The sequence below is a fragment of the Periophthalmus magnuspinnatus genome, chromosome 3 (genome assembly GCF_009829125.3).
Source record: "Periophthalmus magnuspinnatus isolate fPerMag1 chromosome 3, fPerMag1.2.pri, whole genome shotgun sequence".
In the NCBI taxonomy this organism is placed as follows: domain Eukaryota; kingdom Metazoa; phylum Chordata; class Actinopteri; order Gobiiformes; family Gobiidae; genus Periophthalmus; species Periophthalmus magnuspinnatus.
Genome location: NC_047128.1, coordinates 14,880,215 through 14,897,133, shown reverse-complemented (window position 1 = coordinate 14,897,133; position 16,919 = coordinate 14,880,215). Strand labels below are relative to the sequence as shown.

General features: G+C 41.4%; 1 protein-coding gene, 1 long non-coding RNA gene and 3 other non-coding genes across 5 annotated transcripts in view; all 5 read right to left on the bottom strand.

Moving 5' to 3' along the window:
- Positions 1 to 1,182: 1,182 nt before the first annotated feature.
- LOC117393647 (uncharacterized) lies at positions 1,183 to 3,606 on the bottom strand. Its single transcript, XR_004543308.2, has 4 exons — positions 3,513 to 3,606; positions 2,887 to 2,983; positions 2,073 to 2,134; positions 1,183 to 1,336 (listed from the first exon to the last, which is right to left on the bottom strand). It is a non-coding gene; the product is annotated as an uncharacterized LOC117393647 (long non-coding RNA).
- Positions 1,883 to 1,985, bottom strand: LOC117393948 (small nucleolar RNA SNORD67). Its single transcript, XR_004543325.1, has one exon. It is a non-coding gene; the product is annotated as a small nucleolar RNA SNORD67 (small nucleolar RNA).
- On the bottom strand, positions 2,731 to 2,833 carry LOC117393949 (small nucleolar RNA SNORD67). Its single transcript, XR_004543326.1, has one exon. It is a non-coding gene; the product is annotated as a small nucleolar RNA SNORD67 (small nucleolar RNA).
- On the bottom strand, positions 3,114 to 3,187 carry trnai-aau (transfer RNA isoleucine (anticodon AAU)). Its single transcript has one exon. It is a non-coding gene; the product is annotated as a tRNA-Ile (tRNA).
- A 9,626-nt stretch (positions 3,607 to 13,232) lies between the features above and the next one.
- The window catches only part of shank2b (SH3 and multiple ankyrin repeat domains 2b), a 130,745-nt gene continuing 127,058 nt past the window's right edge, over positions 13,233 to 16,919 (bottom strand). Inside the window, exon 27 of the mRNA XM_055229816.1 lies at positions 13,233 to 13,722. Within this exon, the coding sequence (XP_055085791.1) occupies positions 13,233 to 13,722 (490 nt within the window). The remainder of the gene's footprint in view (positions 13,723 to 16,919) is intronic.

The window sequence follows — 16,919 nt, the reverse complement described above, 5'->3', positions numbered from 1 at the left end:
ATAGGAAGGCCAATAGAGGTTGAATAGGGTTGTTAAGGCTGAAACTGGAGACAATGGCTGTTTACAGTTTCAGTGTAGTTAGCTCCAATCTTCAGACAGATATAAGGCAGTGTCCACCAGTAATCTGACCAGAACTGAAGAATTATCTTGTATGAGCAGCGAAACGTCTTCACTCCTACAACAATTTGTCCAGTTGATAGATTTAAACTTCGTCTTTTGTTGTGTGCAATGTAAAGTGAATTGGAGCCAGATTCGATGGAGCTGGAAGTGCGCCCATGATCACTTCCTATTTGGAACGTGGCAGTTATCCCCATTTATATACTGTCTATGCCTATAACAGTAAAGAAGCCATACGTCTAAAAACAGTAGTGAGTGGCAAAAATAAAAATATGAATAATATGATATACATCTGCACACGGTAACATGCAGTTCTTTCATCCTCTGCAGGCTTACCATAAATACAGACTGTATGGCACATTTTGCTGCTGCTCTGTATCGTATATGAATGACATTTTTTCTTGCAGTGTTGTTTAGAGTAAAGCAGCTGGGGCATGTGTCTGCAGGCTGGCCAGAGGGGTTGATCTGAATGGCTTGGTTTAAAAGTCGACATTTGTAAAGAGCCTCAAGGACAGGCAGGGATCAGGTCACAGTGTTTTTGTCTGTGCTAGCACCTTATTTAAAGCAGATCTATCCTGCAAAATGAGACCTTTTAACCGTGTTATAGTGGTTTCCTTCTCGTTGAGTCTCTGAAGTTGTAGAGTGATTCTAAATTTGATTAAAGTCTGAGCAATCTTTAATCGCTCAATTTCAAGATGACATATTACTGATCAACTGCTGTTTTCACCTCCACCGCTCTGTACTTTTCTCCAATTTGATTTTCTCAGTCGGTGATACACGCAGCGTTGCATAGTCATTTTTATACTTTATACTCTTGCACAATTATTGTCTTAAATTAGGAGCCAGTTACAGAAATTTCATTATTTAATAGGAAGTGATCGTGTGATTTTGCTGATCACATTTTAAACTTTGATAAATGATACAACACCGCCCTCCAGTGGACGCAGAGAGCCATTACCATCAGAACTGAGACCAGGCTGTGGCTCAAGGAACATGCTTTGGTGTTATGGTGCAACATGAAACAAATAAATATATAAAAACTATGAGTAAATAAACATAAGGGCATGCAGTAAAATAAACTTTAATTTACAAATACAAAATATACAGTGAGGGCAGAACAACAGTGCTGAAGCATCAGTGCAAGCAGGTTAATTAAAGGTATTATAAGTGACAGTCCTGGAGATGTTCCTGATCACCATCAGACAGAATCCTCCTGGGCCTGAGGATGGAAGAGGAGAGAAAGCTGTTCTAGATCAACTTCTCAAACAAGGCAGTTAACCTAAATGTAGCAGTAACAAAGAATGACTGTACTAGTAATACTGCACCAAGCCACAGTAGCTCATGCAGTGGTAATAACAGTGTTGTCACAATACTAAGGCTTCAAACTCAATTTCAATACCATGACGATAATAAAAAACACTTTAATAGACTGATTTTCAACATTAAATAGTAATATTTTCTTTTATATTGCCACGTGGCCTTATATATCCATGTAATCTCTCAGTCGTCCGGGTAGGTTCCATAGTGGTTCATGGGTGTATACTATACTATAGTTATTCTAATACAGCTCAAGGTCATTCTAAAGCTATTCAGGAAAGATTAATTTGTGTTCTGTGAATGTGACTTTTTTGTGTTGATACCTGCTCAAATGAGTATCTACTTTCTATACCAGTACTAAACAAATACAAAAACTAGCATCTGATTTTCAATACTTTAAACACGCCCTTGTAACAGCAGTAGAGATAACGGTAATATTAGCAGTATCAGTGAGTCAGATGGCCCCTGTGCACATGTGGCTCTTCAGGAGTCAGAGTGGAGTCAGTGACACAGCACAGATCCACACAGCAGTGCAACTCATCACTCTCACTTTAACACTATTATTACTATAACATATATACATGTATATCACACAAGTTTATCCTAAAAATACTTTTCAAACTGCTTTGCATTCTCACCTTCACATGCACCAGTGTGAGACAGTCCATCTGTGCAGGGTCTGAACAGCTCATCTTTGGCTCTGGACATAGGACAATAGACAATGATTAGAAGAGGCGTTTTGTAAACTGATCAGGTCATGTTTGGTTCATCACAAGCTTTCACTATCGTTTACTTTTATGTCATTTACACACTTACTATAGGTCGACATTACAAAAAGCATTCACTCACTCAGAGTGATGCTTTGGCCAACAGTCGCACTCTGGACTGCAGTAAAAGCCCACTCCAAGAACACTTGAAACAGGAGGTCTCAGAGCAGCCCTACCCACACTCTTGAGCGGGGCGAGTGCAGTGTGAACACGGGCCAGCTAAGCAGTCCACGGTAAAAGTGCTTGGAATTGAATTTAAAAAAACGCTCAGATCTGTCTGTCGTTCAAAAAGCTTTTTTCTGCCTTCACCCTCACAGTGTATTTAGCCACAAGTGAATGAAAAGACCACCAACACCAAGGAAGGGATCTCTACATCACCATCTTCAAAAGGAGAGGGCTTTGAGATGGAGATGTACAGCTCTCGCAACGGTGTTGGTACATTCTCTTATGGATATTTCTCTGTAGCAGTATATTTTTTATGGCGAGAGGTCTAGGTCCTGGAAAAAAACCTAACTTTAAAACAAACTTTAGTGAGTCAGATGGCCCCTGTGCACATGTGGCTCTTCAGGAGTCAGAGTGGAGTCAGTGACACAGCACAGATCCACACAGCAGTGCAACTCATCACCCTCACTTTAACAGCAAACTAAACATTACAAAACTTTTACTCTGAAGATACAGAACATACCAAAAGAATTATGCCATCTCTGAGTTGTAGAATCTGCAGGTCAGAGGTCATATCCTTTGACCCACACTGAACTGAACTCACAAAGGGCGGTGCTTCTCTGTAACACAAAGAGTACAGGGATTAGCAGTTTGCTTTCTTCACAGTTTTTAGTAATATCTTTAAAGAAAACAATGGTTCAACTGCTCAAATACAAAAATACTCGAGTAAAGAGTTAAACAGGAATATAGTGGCCCGTACGGGGATCGAACCCGCGACCTTGGCGTTATTAGCACCACGCTCTAACCAACTGAGCTAACCGGCCATGCACGTCCGTAATTCTGAAAAAACAAAACCACGTGCTATTTCAACAAGAAAAAAACAAAAAATAAAATTATTATTATTAATTAACTGGTACATTTACCGAAGAAATACCTGAAAGTTCACAAAAACTAAAATAAAAATCAGTAATCAATAAAATCAGGCACATACATGTTGTAAACACGTAAAGAGAAAAACCGTAACACGTGAAATAAAAGCGGGAGGTGAGTTAGCTTAGCTGTTAGCATCAATAAAGATAGGCAAAGTTTGTCTAGTTTAAACGCTAAATAAGTTGCTCCTTATACAAGTTCTGTCTTTAAAATACTCACCAAACCCAGAGAAGGCGGCTGCAGTGTCCCATCTGCTGCGGGGTGTTTTAGATTGTCCATTTTCTCTTCTTATGTTTGTCTTTTTCATTCAAATACAGCAGGGCTATGGCTCTGTAACTCGTCTCTTCCTGTTTAAAAACACGGGATCCCGAAGCTCAGCGCTGATTGGCTGAGCCCGAAAACGACCAGCCAATGGGACAAAGTGTGTGTCATGTGATCAAATGTGATTTCCATAAAGTTTAACACAGAAAAAGTTGATCCATATTTTTTGTCTCTAAACTGGACAGAACCATGTAATCAGAGGTGGGTTGTACTCAGTCACATTTAGTCAGTTGTATTTGCTTAAACTTTTTAAAGAAATTTTCAGAGAAATTTTCAGAGAACTTTTCTAGCAGCATACTTGAGTAATATATTTATTGAAGTAACCGTACTCTTACTTGAGTAAAAGTTGTGGTTCCTCTTACTTCAGATATGATTTAGTTTGTCTCATTTTTGTGTCTATCTTTTGAAAAAAATTATGAATCATTTGTTATGTCCTGAAAGTTACTCTTGCTTGTGTATTTGTTTTTCCAAATAGTCTTTGTGCTTGAGTAATATTGTTCTGAACTAACGTTACTTTCACTTTAGTACAATATTTGACCACTCTATCCATTATGCATATTACAGTAAACATCACTATCCACCAGGTGGTGCTATTGGTCAACACTTGGATAACTTCATAAATGTACTGTTCTAGTTTATTGAAATCAAAGTGAATACTATCGTGGTCCATTTAAATACTGTATATGAGCATAACAAGAAAGAGACTGGGAATCCTATGATGACGTAGTTTATTGTTAAATAGGAGGTATTTTATTTCTATGAGGTATTAACTGCTAACACATAACATATTTAGATGGCCATGTTAGCTTTCACTGTTTTGAAAATGCTATATTCGCAAAACAAGAGATTAACATGAAGTTTCACTTCCATTTATATCGAGTCCCACCTCCCTTTGCTCTCTGCACTAAGTCACTTCCCGTTCAGAGCACCACACTCACACCATCAGTGTGCATCCCACTAATGAAACTACTGCACATCACATCAAGTTTGTCATGCTCCTGTACACTTTTGGATCCTGCTTTTGTATATTTATGGAGAATTGTCGTGTGGGAGAATGGGTGATGTGGGCTTATGGGTGGAGCCTTGTACAGACTCATACTGCTAACAGTAAGGGGGGTTCGCTGGATTACTCAAACATGCATGGATGATATCTAAAACCTCTTCAGGCATGTTTTTGATGAGGAAAAAAAAGGATTTTGCATAATACGACTGACTGAAATAAACAGGCTGTACAACAGTAGTGCAATATAGTCTTTATTCTTACAGTGACTTTTGGTTCTGAATACGTCAGAGGGTTCTTCATAAGAGGAGGGAGGGCATCTGACAGAAAAATCTCGCGTTTCAACCATAATAATTCTAAGATGATTTTTAATAGCATAAAATTACAGCAACGTAGAAAAACAGAAACATCAAACGTCTCTAGGACCAGTATCATAAATGCAATGAGAAAGAATTATGAAATAAACCATTTTAAAGGTCCTATATTACGCAAAATTGAGCTTGTGAGCTTTAAGCCATGTTATGACGCTGTTACCTCCTCAAAAACAGACCTGGCGTTGTGTTTTGTTTCATTCACACATATTTGAGTAACCCTTTATTATTAGTCTGTACATCTCCAAAGCTCAAAATGCACTGTTCCACCTTATGATGTCATGAAGTGGTAGTTTTCAAGTTAACAGCTACTTTTTCCCTTTAGTTCAGTAGATATGACCAAATCCAAGGCTGAAATCATCCAAATGATTCTAACAAAGATATATGGAGTTTAAAAACACAGTGGAGCACTTCCTGTATTACCACATGACATCACAAGGTGGAACAGAGTGTTTTCTGTCCGAGAGAAGAACTCAGCCTAAATATGCAGGGTTTATCTATTAAACGTGTGATAATGAAACAAAACGCAACTCCAGGTCTGTTTGTGATGAGGAAACAACATTATAACATAGAACAGAGAACAGTGTAATATGGGCCCTTTAAGGTTTGTGGAGGAGGTGAAGGGTGAGTGTGAAAAAGTCTGAAAAATGTGAAAATTCTAAATCTAAATCTACGTTTCTACGGCAACTGGTGTCCATAAAAACAACCGATTTTTCATATTTTTGGTGGAGATATGCACAATATGTTTAGATCATTTAGTCTTTTCCTAAACCAATATGGCCGACAGAGATATTTTGGGAAATTTACACAAGTTTTATTCACAATCTGGATTCTGGTGTAAATATGAGGAAATGTCCGGGCCAATGCATTTGTATAAAACTGAGATCTAACTCTTAGGCTCATTTTGAATCTACTCACATCAAAGTCTATTAAAAATCATATTTAAATATACATCTCTGCTTTTAAATGGTGAAATACTGTGGGTAGATCTAAAAACTACAGATTTTTACAAAAATATTTTATATATTATCTCAAAACACATGTGCAGTGGTGCATGCTGTGAAATGTAGTCTGTTTCTTCAGACTATAGACTTTACAGTGATAAAAATACATTATGTCAAAATAGTTCTGGTTTGGTCAGGACCTGGTTTAGTCCTGCTTTGAACCTGGTTTAGTCCTGATTTAGTCCTGGTTTAGTTCTGGTTTGAAGCCAGTCTAGTCCTGTTTTATTCCTGGTTTAGTTTGTGATTGAGTCCTTGGTTTAGTCCAGGTTTACACCTGGTTTGGTCCTAGTTTAATCCTGGTTTTGTCCTGGTTCAGTTTTGGTTCAGTCCTGGTTCAGTCCTGGTTTAGTCCTAGTTTAATCCTGGTTTAGTCCTGGTTCAGTGTTGGTTCAGTCCTGGTTCAGTCCTGGTTTAGTCCAGGTTTAGTCCCATAGCGTTGGTCTTAATGCATCAGCCCGGACACAGGTCTGTTCACTGATGATTTTAAAATGTGAAATAAAACGACAGATGCAGGATACATATTGAAATATTGCTTCTTACATAAATCTAAGAAAATCACGTTTGTCTAAAATCATCTCTACGTTTTTGGCATCCACAGGTGAGTTTGATATAAAAGCTCAAATAGAAACATTTAAAAATACTGTGCTTTTCTCTTTCTCTCAGAACAGCAGCCGAATGTCCCTCCAGGCACCCGTAGGCACATGTTCACAGAACACAGAGTGACTACAGGGGGCGCTGCATGCACAGAGACACGTCTGGGAGAGCATCTAACACACGGGGAGGGCATCTGACACACGGGGAGGGCATCTGACACACGGGGAGGGCATCTGACACACAGGGAGGGCATCTGACACACGGGGAGGGCATCTAACACATGGGGAGGGCATCTGATACACAGGGAGGGCATCTGACACACAGGGAGGGCATCTGACACACAGGGAGGGCATCAGACACATAGGGGAAACTGCAGTATGGGAGGGCATCTGACACAGAGCGGGCTCCAGTGCATGCACGCACCCTCAAACTCCTCTACGGGGAGCTGCAGATTGTGAAATTGTGACAGACATGTGATCAGGGCGTTTGGGGTCAGAGGTGAAATCGGCCGTGTCCCATTTCCCAAAAACACAAAATGTCTCCTCTGTTCTGAGTCCTGTAGAGGTTTAGACCTGGTTTCGTCCTGGTTTAGACAATAGAACGTGATTTTCAACATTAAATGGTAGTATTTTCTTTTCTATTCCCATGTGGCCTTATATCTGTGTAATCCCTCTGTCCAGGCAGGTTCCATAGTGCTCCATGGGTGTGTACTAGTCTGTGTGTTTTTATACTTGTTCTGATACAGCTCAGGATCATTCTAAAGTTATTCAGGAAAGGTTCATTTCTGTCCTATGAATGTGACTTTTTTAGTACCAACACCTGCTCAAATGAGTATCTAGTTTCGATACTAGTTTTAATATCTCTTAGTATCTGGTTTTCGATCAGTTTGACAACCCCAGTGACAAAGATTGAAAAGGACTTAAGGAGGAAAGAAGGAGACCATTTTGGAGAATTGGGACGCGGCCGTAGCTCCAGTTTAAGGCAAAGGAGGGTTGGACCGGTGCTGTGGTCAAACATCAGAATCTGCAGAGGTCAAACCAGAAACCGGGATGTATGTACAGACCAGAGCAGAGCCGAGTCCCGGGACAGGGTTCATTTTTTTTTGTGTAAATCTGTTTTTCTCAGAAGGTTTTAGTCGTGGATTATTACAGCCAACGCTCGTCCTCTTACCCGAAGCTTTGTTTTCTGATTCCCCACTACAGTCAGTATTGCATTTTGAGGTTAAACCCTTGAGCAAGACACTTCACCCTAAAGCATTATAATAATAAATAATATTAGTCTATTCTTCTGTTATTATTTTCTCAAAGATTTGAAATATAAAACCAATAATCTGGGTAATGTACTTTATTTTCTGCTAAAAAAAACAACATATTAACCTCAATTTGCTCCCAGCGCTCCCCCTTCAGAGCACTGTCATCCCGCTCATGAAACTACTGCACATCGCATCAGGTTTGTGAAGTCGTAGTGTACAGTTTTGTATCATGCTTTTGTATATTTATGGAGAATTGTCGTGGGGGAACAGTGGTGGTGTAGGCTCGTAGGCGGAGCTTTGTACAGAATCTTATAACTAACAGTAAGGAGGGTTTTAATAGGGCCTGGGAGAGATCACTAGATTACTCAAACATGCATGGGTGACATCTAAAACCTCTTCAGGCAGGTTTTTAATGAGGGAACAATGTTATTAAATGGTAGCTCAAAAAGTGTAGTTTGCATTATACCCCCTTTTTAACGAGGCTGCATTTGACGGCTCCAGGATAAATGATAAACCACCAAACCACCACATTCAAAACCTCCTGAAAAAAACGACTTTACAGATGTGTGTTTTTGTGAAATGTAAAATAAATCTGAAATAAATAACGCTTTAATCTTATATTTCCTTTTCTTTGACAGACTGCTCCATAAACCACACGTTCAAAAACCATCAAACACATTCAACAGACTTCAAAATCATAATCATTATAAATATGCTTCTTTTAATAATAATAAATACTCTTCTGCCCCCTACAGCCTCAGACACAAACTGCATGTGTTACAATAATGGGATAGTTCCATTCAAATGTTCAAGTATTTCATAACTATATTCTGAAGGGTTGGTGTGTGGATGCTGAGGACAGAAAAAAACATATTTCAGGTGTAAAAGAAATGCCAAAAAAAACCATAAACTTCCTTTTTGAAGAAATGTTGCCAAATACCAATACAACTTTACTCTCAAAATAGCTGTATTCAGACAGAGGTGGGTAGTACTCAGTTACATTTACTAGAAATTGTACTTTTCAGAGTGCTTTTCTAGCAACATACTTTTACTCCTACTTGAGTCATATTTTTATTGAAGTAACAGTACTCTTACTCGAGTAAAAGCCGTGGTTCCTCTTCCTATTTGTTTCTTGCAGCTCCTTCAGATATTATTTAGTTTGTCTCATTTTTGTGTCTGTTTGAAAATACCAGATTTTGTGCATTATTTTATGTTTTGTCCTTCACATTCTCTTACTTGAGTAGTATTTTTCCCAAATACTTTCTTACGCTAACTTGAGTAATTTCTTGGACCACTACTTTGTACTTCTACTTGAGTAATATGATTTTGAAGTAATGTTTGTCTTACTCGAGTACAATTTTTGGATACTCTACCACCTTTGCATTCCTGGTTGGACACAGGCAGTAGATGTGACCTACATAAAGGTCATTTCATAAGTGTTACCTAGCAACCATAATGTAAACAAGGGCCAAAACGTGTCTAATTTACACAATAGTTATGATTTTGTTAAATGAAGGTTTAAACTGTCAGAAAAACGTCTTCCTTGTGCGTAAACTATCTCTGCATTTTCTTCAAAAAGACAGATATTTGAACCATTTTAAAGCTGCACTGCGTCACTTTTCTGGGGTGGGGTCCGTCACCTGCTTGCTGTATGTCTATGTCTTTGCCTTGAATGTTCCAGAGTGTGGCATTTAACTCGCTCTCTATCTACTGAAACGACATGTGATGTCATCTTCACCAGGCCAAGGGACATGTCAGATCTGTGGAGAGGTGGGCCCACGGTGAGAATGCATGTGTTTTTGAGCCATAAAAACACCTGTAACTGAATAAGTGTACGATAGATAAGGTTAATGCCATACTACGGAACTTTTAACACTTTTAGCATAGTGTCTTCATAGAGAATATAAGTCTAGACCTCCTCTGGACCAGGACTGGACCAGGACTAAACCAGAACTAGACCAAGATCTCCTCAGTCGCAGGTAAGGTCCACGTTAAACCCAACAGCAGCTTGTAAATTGGTCAAATCCTTTAATTGTCCGATAATCTAAAAAACAGGACTAAACTAGGACCCTAATCTAGACTAGACCTGGACTAGCTCTGGATTTGGACTAAACCAGAGACTCTTTTGTCACAGGTGAAGTCTATGTTATGTTCTGTAGCAACTAATCCAACACCAGTCTGGGTATCTAAGCCAGGACTTTTATCTGGACCAGGTCTGGACCAGGTCTGGACCAGGTCTGGACCAGGTCTGGACCAGGATTAAACCAGTCTATGTTAAATTTTACACCGACTAATCCAACGACTGTCTGGGTCTCTAAACTAGGACTAAGAAAGGTCTTTTACCTGGACTAGGTCTGGATTTGGACTAAAACTGGGTGTCCTTTGTCCCTGGTCCATTTTGAGACACGCACCAGAAAAGCTACACATTGCAGCTTTAATAAGGAGGTGAAAGCAGTTATGTTAAAGCATGTTATAATTTGCTACTTTTTTCAAAAAAACACAAAATGATAATCCCCAGGCCTCAGCAGCCACACACTTACTGTCCACAAACTCCTGTTCTATAAAAATGTCTCTGGGGGAAGGTAGAAACTCTGTATATGTGACTCTAAGATAAATATATTTCATATCTATGTACACATCTAATACTTAAACACTCTATTTTTAAAAACCTTTTGCACCAAACTCTGTGTCACGAAACCAAAATACACCCTGATCATTTCAAACGAGGAAACGCTCTATTTTCTGAGACCCAAATCAGCGTGGAGAATTCTAATTTTACATTTGAGGTCGTTCTAAAAGGGACAGCTGAAAAAAGAGCGATGCTGCAAGTCTACACTTCAAAAATAAAGTTAAAATGACCAGAATTTTGATTTATAATTCTGCTTTTGAGCGGTTTGATGTAAGTACTAATCAGGATATAGGAGGATGGGAGGGCATCTGGTACATAGGGATATATCTACGAGGATGGAAGGGCATCTGACAGAGGTGGAATTTTCTCACCTCACTGGCAAAAGCAGATTAAATATTAAACAATGCAATAAAGTCTTATAGCTAGGAAAAATCTGAATCCTTGTCATTTTAACCAGATTTTTGCAGCGTTTAGTGGTCGTTGTATTCCATTGTTTTTGTGGAATTCCTGAGATCTTCGTTTGACCAGTTCCTGTCTCTGAACAAAAGGGAAATCTTCATCCAAGTGCGGAAATTTATCCCAAAACATCTGGGATTGTACTGTGAGGAGGTGCTAAAAAACTGGACCAAACTCTACGGATTCATTTGTGCCAAAAATAAGTCAATATTCCAGGACAGAACGACTACAGGAAAGAGTAGAGATAGTAGGAAGTCGGATAAGTCGGAATTTGAATGGTAGCAATCCCAAAGTCTGCAGTTCTTAACCTCCTGAGACCCAGGCTCTTGCATGACAGGCTTTATTCATTTCTCTTTGTTATTTGGGCTGACTGGGACCTGATGAGTCTAAATACGAAGAATGATCTTTTTACATTATGTAGTTTCTGAGAAAACAATTATGTAAATCAAATGTCCTCATATGTGGACATTATACTCACTTTTGATAAAACGTTTGAATAATGATTTGCAAAAACTATTTATTAAGACCCTGAACACAGCAACATTTGTCCTGAATGTAAAAACAAAATGAGAAACAACAATTGTGCCTCTTGGAACAATGTGTCTCCTGTGAAGAGCTGCTGACAGGAGCAGGAAGAAAAACAAAAAATAAAATAAAATATTCTAAACATTCTAAACTGTTAAAAATATGAATATATATAATATATTTACATTGTTGCTGTTCTTGTATGCTGTTATTCTTCATCTAATAATTTGCACTGTGGCCTAGACAAGCGAAAAAAGTGTTGTCCACATATGAGGACGCCAGGTCTCAGGAGGGTAATCTCCCGGTGCGTCAGATGCCCTCCCTGTGCCTCCATGGGGTCTTATTCTGTGTAAAAGCTGCTAATCTTGTAGTTTAGGCCTCTACAAACATGTTTTGAACTGTCCCTGTGTGTCAGATGCCCTCCCTGTGTGTCAGATGCCCTCCCTGTGTGTCTTCTTATATTAGTTTAAAGTTCAGATTTCCGTCTCTCTCATTAAAGAAGTTTCACCCTAATGTCGTCTTGCACTTTTTAATGAGCAGTTCAGCTTCGTAACTATTGCATTTGTCTAATCGATAAATCTTGAGCGATATTTTTGGCACAAATGTTTGGGTCCTGGGCTCTGTGAAGCAGCAAACATTTCATAATTTCTCATTTTAAAACCACAAAGTGAAAAGCAGAAATGGGAGGGTCCAAAATGTCTCTACATGTCGTAATAATCGTGACTCTAGTGGAAATATTCTCTGACAAACTCTAGCAAAGATAGAAAAGGAGCGGTGACCAGCGCAGCTCAGCCGGACCAAGGATCCGGTCCAGCCTTAGACCAGGTTTAGACCGGGTGGAGTCCGGGGATAGTCCTGGTTAAGATCCACAGTTAGACCAGGGTTAAATCCAAGGTAAGATCCAGAGTTTGAAGGGTTAGACCAGATAAAGACCAAGGTTAGTCCAAGTGTAGACCAGGTAAAATCCAGATTTAGATCCTTGGTTAGACCAGGGTTAGACCAGGGTTTAGTCCAAGTCTAGACCTGGTTTAGATCCATAGAGGAGCAGCCACAGAGGAGCAGGGCAAAGCAGCAGGACTTGTAAATCCATATTTGAAAAAAAAAAAAAAAATCCACTCAGAATCCTTTGTGTTTAAGGAAGAAGTGGTGAAGGTGAGGACACGAGAGCCAGAGGAGACCAGGTCTGGACCAGGACTCTCTTTCAGACCAGGACTAAACCAGGATTTCCTTAGTCCCAGATGAGGTCTTTGTTATATCCAAGAGCAGCTTGTAGGTTGACCAAATCCTTCAACTGTCCAATAGCCTCGTCTGGACCCAAACTAGGACGCCAATGTAGACTGAATCTGGACTAGGTCTGAACCAGGTCTAGACCAGAACTAAACCAGGGCTATTTTGTCTCAGGTGAGATCTATGTGATATTCTGCAGCAATTAATCCAACAACAGTCTGAACCTCTAAACTCGGACTAAACCAGGACTTATATCTGGACTAGGTCTGGACCAGAACTAAACCATAGTCTCTTTTGTCCCAAGTGAGGTCTATATTAAATTCTGCAGCAACTAATCCAACGACGGTCCGGGTCTCTAAACTAGAACTAAACCAGGACTTATATCTGGACTAGGTCTGGACCAGGTCTGGACTAGGATCTCCTGAATCCCAGACGTGGTCTATCTAATCTCCAGTAGTATCCATGTGATGCAGTGGCTCTTCAGTCCTTCGAGTCCAGATCTCGCTTGGACCAGGACTTGGTTTGGACCGGGTCTAGACCAGTTGTGATCCCGGTAGGGTCTATCTGTCCTGTAGCAGTTTGAGCGCCCTCTCGATGTTCATGCGATGCCCGACTCGCGTCACTCCCAGGTCGATCAGGTCCTCCTTCTGCAGCGAGGGCAAATGGGCGCCTTCGATTTCGTTGTCCAAAAATGCGTCTCTGTGCTCGCCGAGGTTCAAACTGTCCAGCCAATCGGCGACGTCGTGCTTGTTCCACAGCTCCACGGGCTTGGCGGCGAAGGGCTTCCCCGATGAAGTCACGGCGTGCAGGAGGGTGAGCGGCGAGGGCGAGCGGGAGGAGCTGAGGCTGTAGCCGCCCTGCGAGAAGACGTCCGTGAGGGTGGGGGAAGAGGAGGGGGGCAGGGAGGAGCAGGGGGTGAGGGAGGAGTCCGGAGGGGTGCAGGAGGAGGGGAGGGGCGAGTGAGGGACGTGGGACGGGGGGAGGGATGAGGGAGGGGTGGAGGAGGGGAGAGCCGCTGTAGAGGAGCGGGCGGCCGAGTCGTCCGCAGGTCTGAGGAGAGAGAGGGAGAGACGGAAGAGAGGAGTGGAAGGAGAGAGGGAGAGAAAGGAGGGAGAGAGAGGGAAGTGAAAGAGAGGGAAGAGAGGAGGGGGAGAGAGAGAAGCGAGAGAGGGAAGAGAGGAGGGGAAGGAGAGGGAGAGGGAAGAGAGGAGGGGAAGGAGAGAGAGAGAGGAGGAGGAGAGAAAGAAGCGAGAGAGAGAGAAGAGAGGAGGGGAAGGAGAGAAAGAGGAAAGAGAGGAGGGGGAGGAGAGAGAGGGAAGAGAGAAGGGGGAGAGGGAGGAGAGAGAGGGAAGAGAGCAGGGGAAGGAGAGAGAGGGAGAGGGGAGGGGGGAGAAAGAGGGAGAGAAAGGGATAGATTAGGGAAGAGAGGGTGGAAGAGAGAGGACACAAAGGGTGAGAGAGAGGGAGAGAAGAAGAGAAGGAGTGAGAGAGGGTGGAGAGGGGGAGAGGAGAGAGAGAAGGAAGAAACAAAATTAATATAATACAATGACACAATCGTACTTAACAATCCATGAATTTCAAAGTGATGGAAAAATGATCTCCATAGCAACTAATAATTCAAAACAAAATCTTCTATCTTCAGACTTGTCTTCAAAGTCCTCAAATTGGTGCCTTCTTTATTCTAACTAGAGATGTAATAATAGATATCACAGAGGAGCTGGCGCAGGACCCCTGACAGACTCTAGAGGGCGCCATGTGCACAGTGTTTCACTCACAGTATCAGTACAGGAGGTACTAAAGGTCAAGGGGTAAATAACTCATCACAAATACTCACATTACTGTAACAAAGTAGATTTTTGGGGTAACTGTACTTGTTGAGTTTTAAACCTGTACTTTTAATTGCGTAAATGGCAGGTAATTGTAATTAGTTATATTTGAAAAAAGTCTCAAATGTCCTAGTACATGGCGGCCTCACCTCTCAGCATCGCCTGCTCTGATTGGCCAGATCTCAGTAAATACGCAGATCGATTTGACGGATAAAATTTTGTATAATAAGCGTGATTTCACACCGAGTAGTATTTTTCATGTGTACTTTTTACTTTTACTTCAGTGCCAACAGTACTTGTACTTGTAATAGAGTACATTATTAACCACGTAACTGTACTTTTACTTGAGTACAAATTTACAGTACTCTTTCTGCTAAAGTTCGACCTCCTCTTCAGGTTTGAACATGCAAACCCAGATGTTTGTCCTGGTTTCTGGTTCAAGCTGTGCTATGGTCTCGTTTCGGATAGAAAGACTGACACCTTCTCGTCTCCATGGAGATGTTAAAGCTTTGCCATGTTCCACAGTTTAACTTGTGCAGATTTTGTTTCTTTTTTTTGTTTCTTCGAGTGGTAGCATCGATGGCTAACAGTAAGGACAGTTTGAATAGAGTCCGGGAGAAATGTAACACGCACGGATGACGTCTCAAATCTCCTCAGGCTCCAAATAAAGTAGACTTTGCGTAATACCCCCTCTTTAATACAGCTGTCCCAAAGTCTGCTGTCTTCTTTGTCACTAAATAAACAAATAACTGTTGGTTTAAATATAAAAGTCACTGTAAACCACACAGAACATGCAGCATAACACTGTTCTGTGAATCATCCAATTGAAAAGCACACTTTGTGAATCCCAGAGGAGCACTTCAGAGGATCACACCAGCTCACACCAAACCAAACCAAAACAAGCCAAACCAAAACAAACCAAACCAAAACCAAGAGGCTCTGGTCTAGAAGCACAAGACGAGCAGAAAAATATATACACATGGAAACATATTCATCTGAATGCAGGTGTGTTCATGTAGAAATATTCAGTGTGTAAACAGAGAAGATAAGAGGGAGGAGAAAGAGAAGGAATAAACCTCCAAATGTGACAGACAGAGGAGGGAGAGGGCGGAGAAAGAGTTATATAAAGAGAGACAGAGTAAGGGGGAGGGAGGGAAAAGAGAGAGAAAGTGAGAGCAGAGAGAGAGCCAGGGGCAAGAGAGGAGAGCAAATGCAAGAGGTTATAGTTATAGTGAGAAAGAGAGAGAGAGAAAGAGAGGGAGGGAGTGAGAGAGAGAATGAGATATATATATAAACAGAGACAGAGTGAGGGTGAGAGAGAAAAAGGGAGGGAAGAGAGAGGGTGAGAAAAGATAGAGAGAGAGACAAAGTAATAGAAAAGAGAGGGAGAGCAAATCCAAGAGAGGTTATAGTGAGAAAGAGAGAGAGAGGGAGATAGGAAAGAGGGGGTGAGAGAGGCAAGAAGGAGACAGAGAGAGAGGGAGAGAAAGTCACAGAGAAATATTCAGAAAGACAGGAGAAGAGAGAGAAGATAAGAGGGAGAGAAAGAGGGAGGGAGATGGGCAAAGCAAGAAAGAGGGAGGAGAAAGAAAAGGAACAAACCTTAGAAATATGACAGAGAAAGGAGGGGGAGGGCGGAGAATGAGATATATATAGAGAGAGACAGAGCGATGGGGAGAGAAGAAAGGAGGGAAAAGAGAGAGAGAGTGAGAGGAGAGAGCCGGGGGCAAGAGAGAAGAGTAAATGCAAATGAGAGAGGTTATAGAGAGAAAGAGAGGGTAAGAGAAGACAGACAGAGAGAGACAAAGCAGGGGCAAGAGAGAAGAGAGGGAGTGCAAATCCAAGAGAGGTTATAGTGAGAAAGAGAAAGAGAACGAGAGGGAGGGAGAGCGAGAGGGTAGAGAATGAAATATATAATGAGAGACAGAGAGGGGTAGAGGGAAAAAGGGAGGAGAGAGAGAGGGTGAGAAAAGACAGAGAGAGAAAGAGACAAAGCAGGGGCAAAAGAAAAGAGAGGGAGAGCAAATCTAAGAGAGTTTATAGTGAGAAAGAGAGAGAGGGAGACAGGAGGAGATAGGAAAGAGAGGGTGAGAGGAGAGGAGACAGAGAGAGAGGAGGAGAGAGAGAAGATAAGAGGGAGAGAAAGAGGGAAGGAGATGGGGAAAGCAAGGAAGAGGGAGGAGAAAGAGAAGGAACAAACCTCCAAATGTGACAGAGAGAGGAGGGGGAGGGTGGAGAGAGACAGAGCGAGGGGGAGAGAAAGGGGGAGTGGGGAGAGAGAGAGAGAGTGAAAGGAGAGAGCCAGGGGCAAGTGCAAATACAAGTGAGAGAAGATAGAGATACAGAGAGAGAGAGACAGAGAGAGAGAGAGAGAGAGAGAGACAGAGACAAAGTCGGGACAAGAGAGAAAAGAGGGAGAGT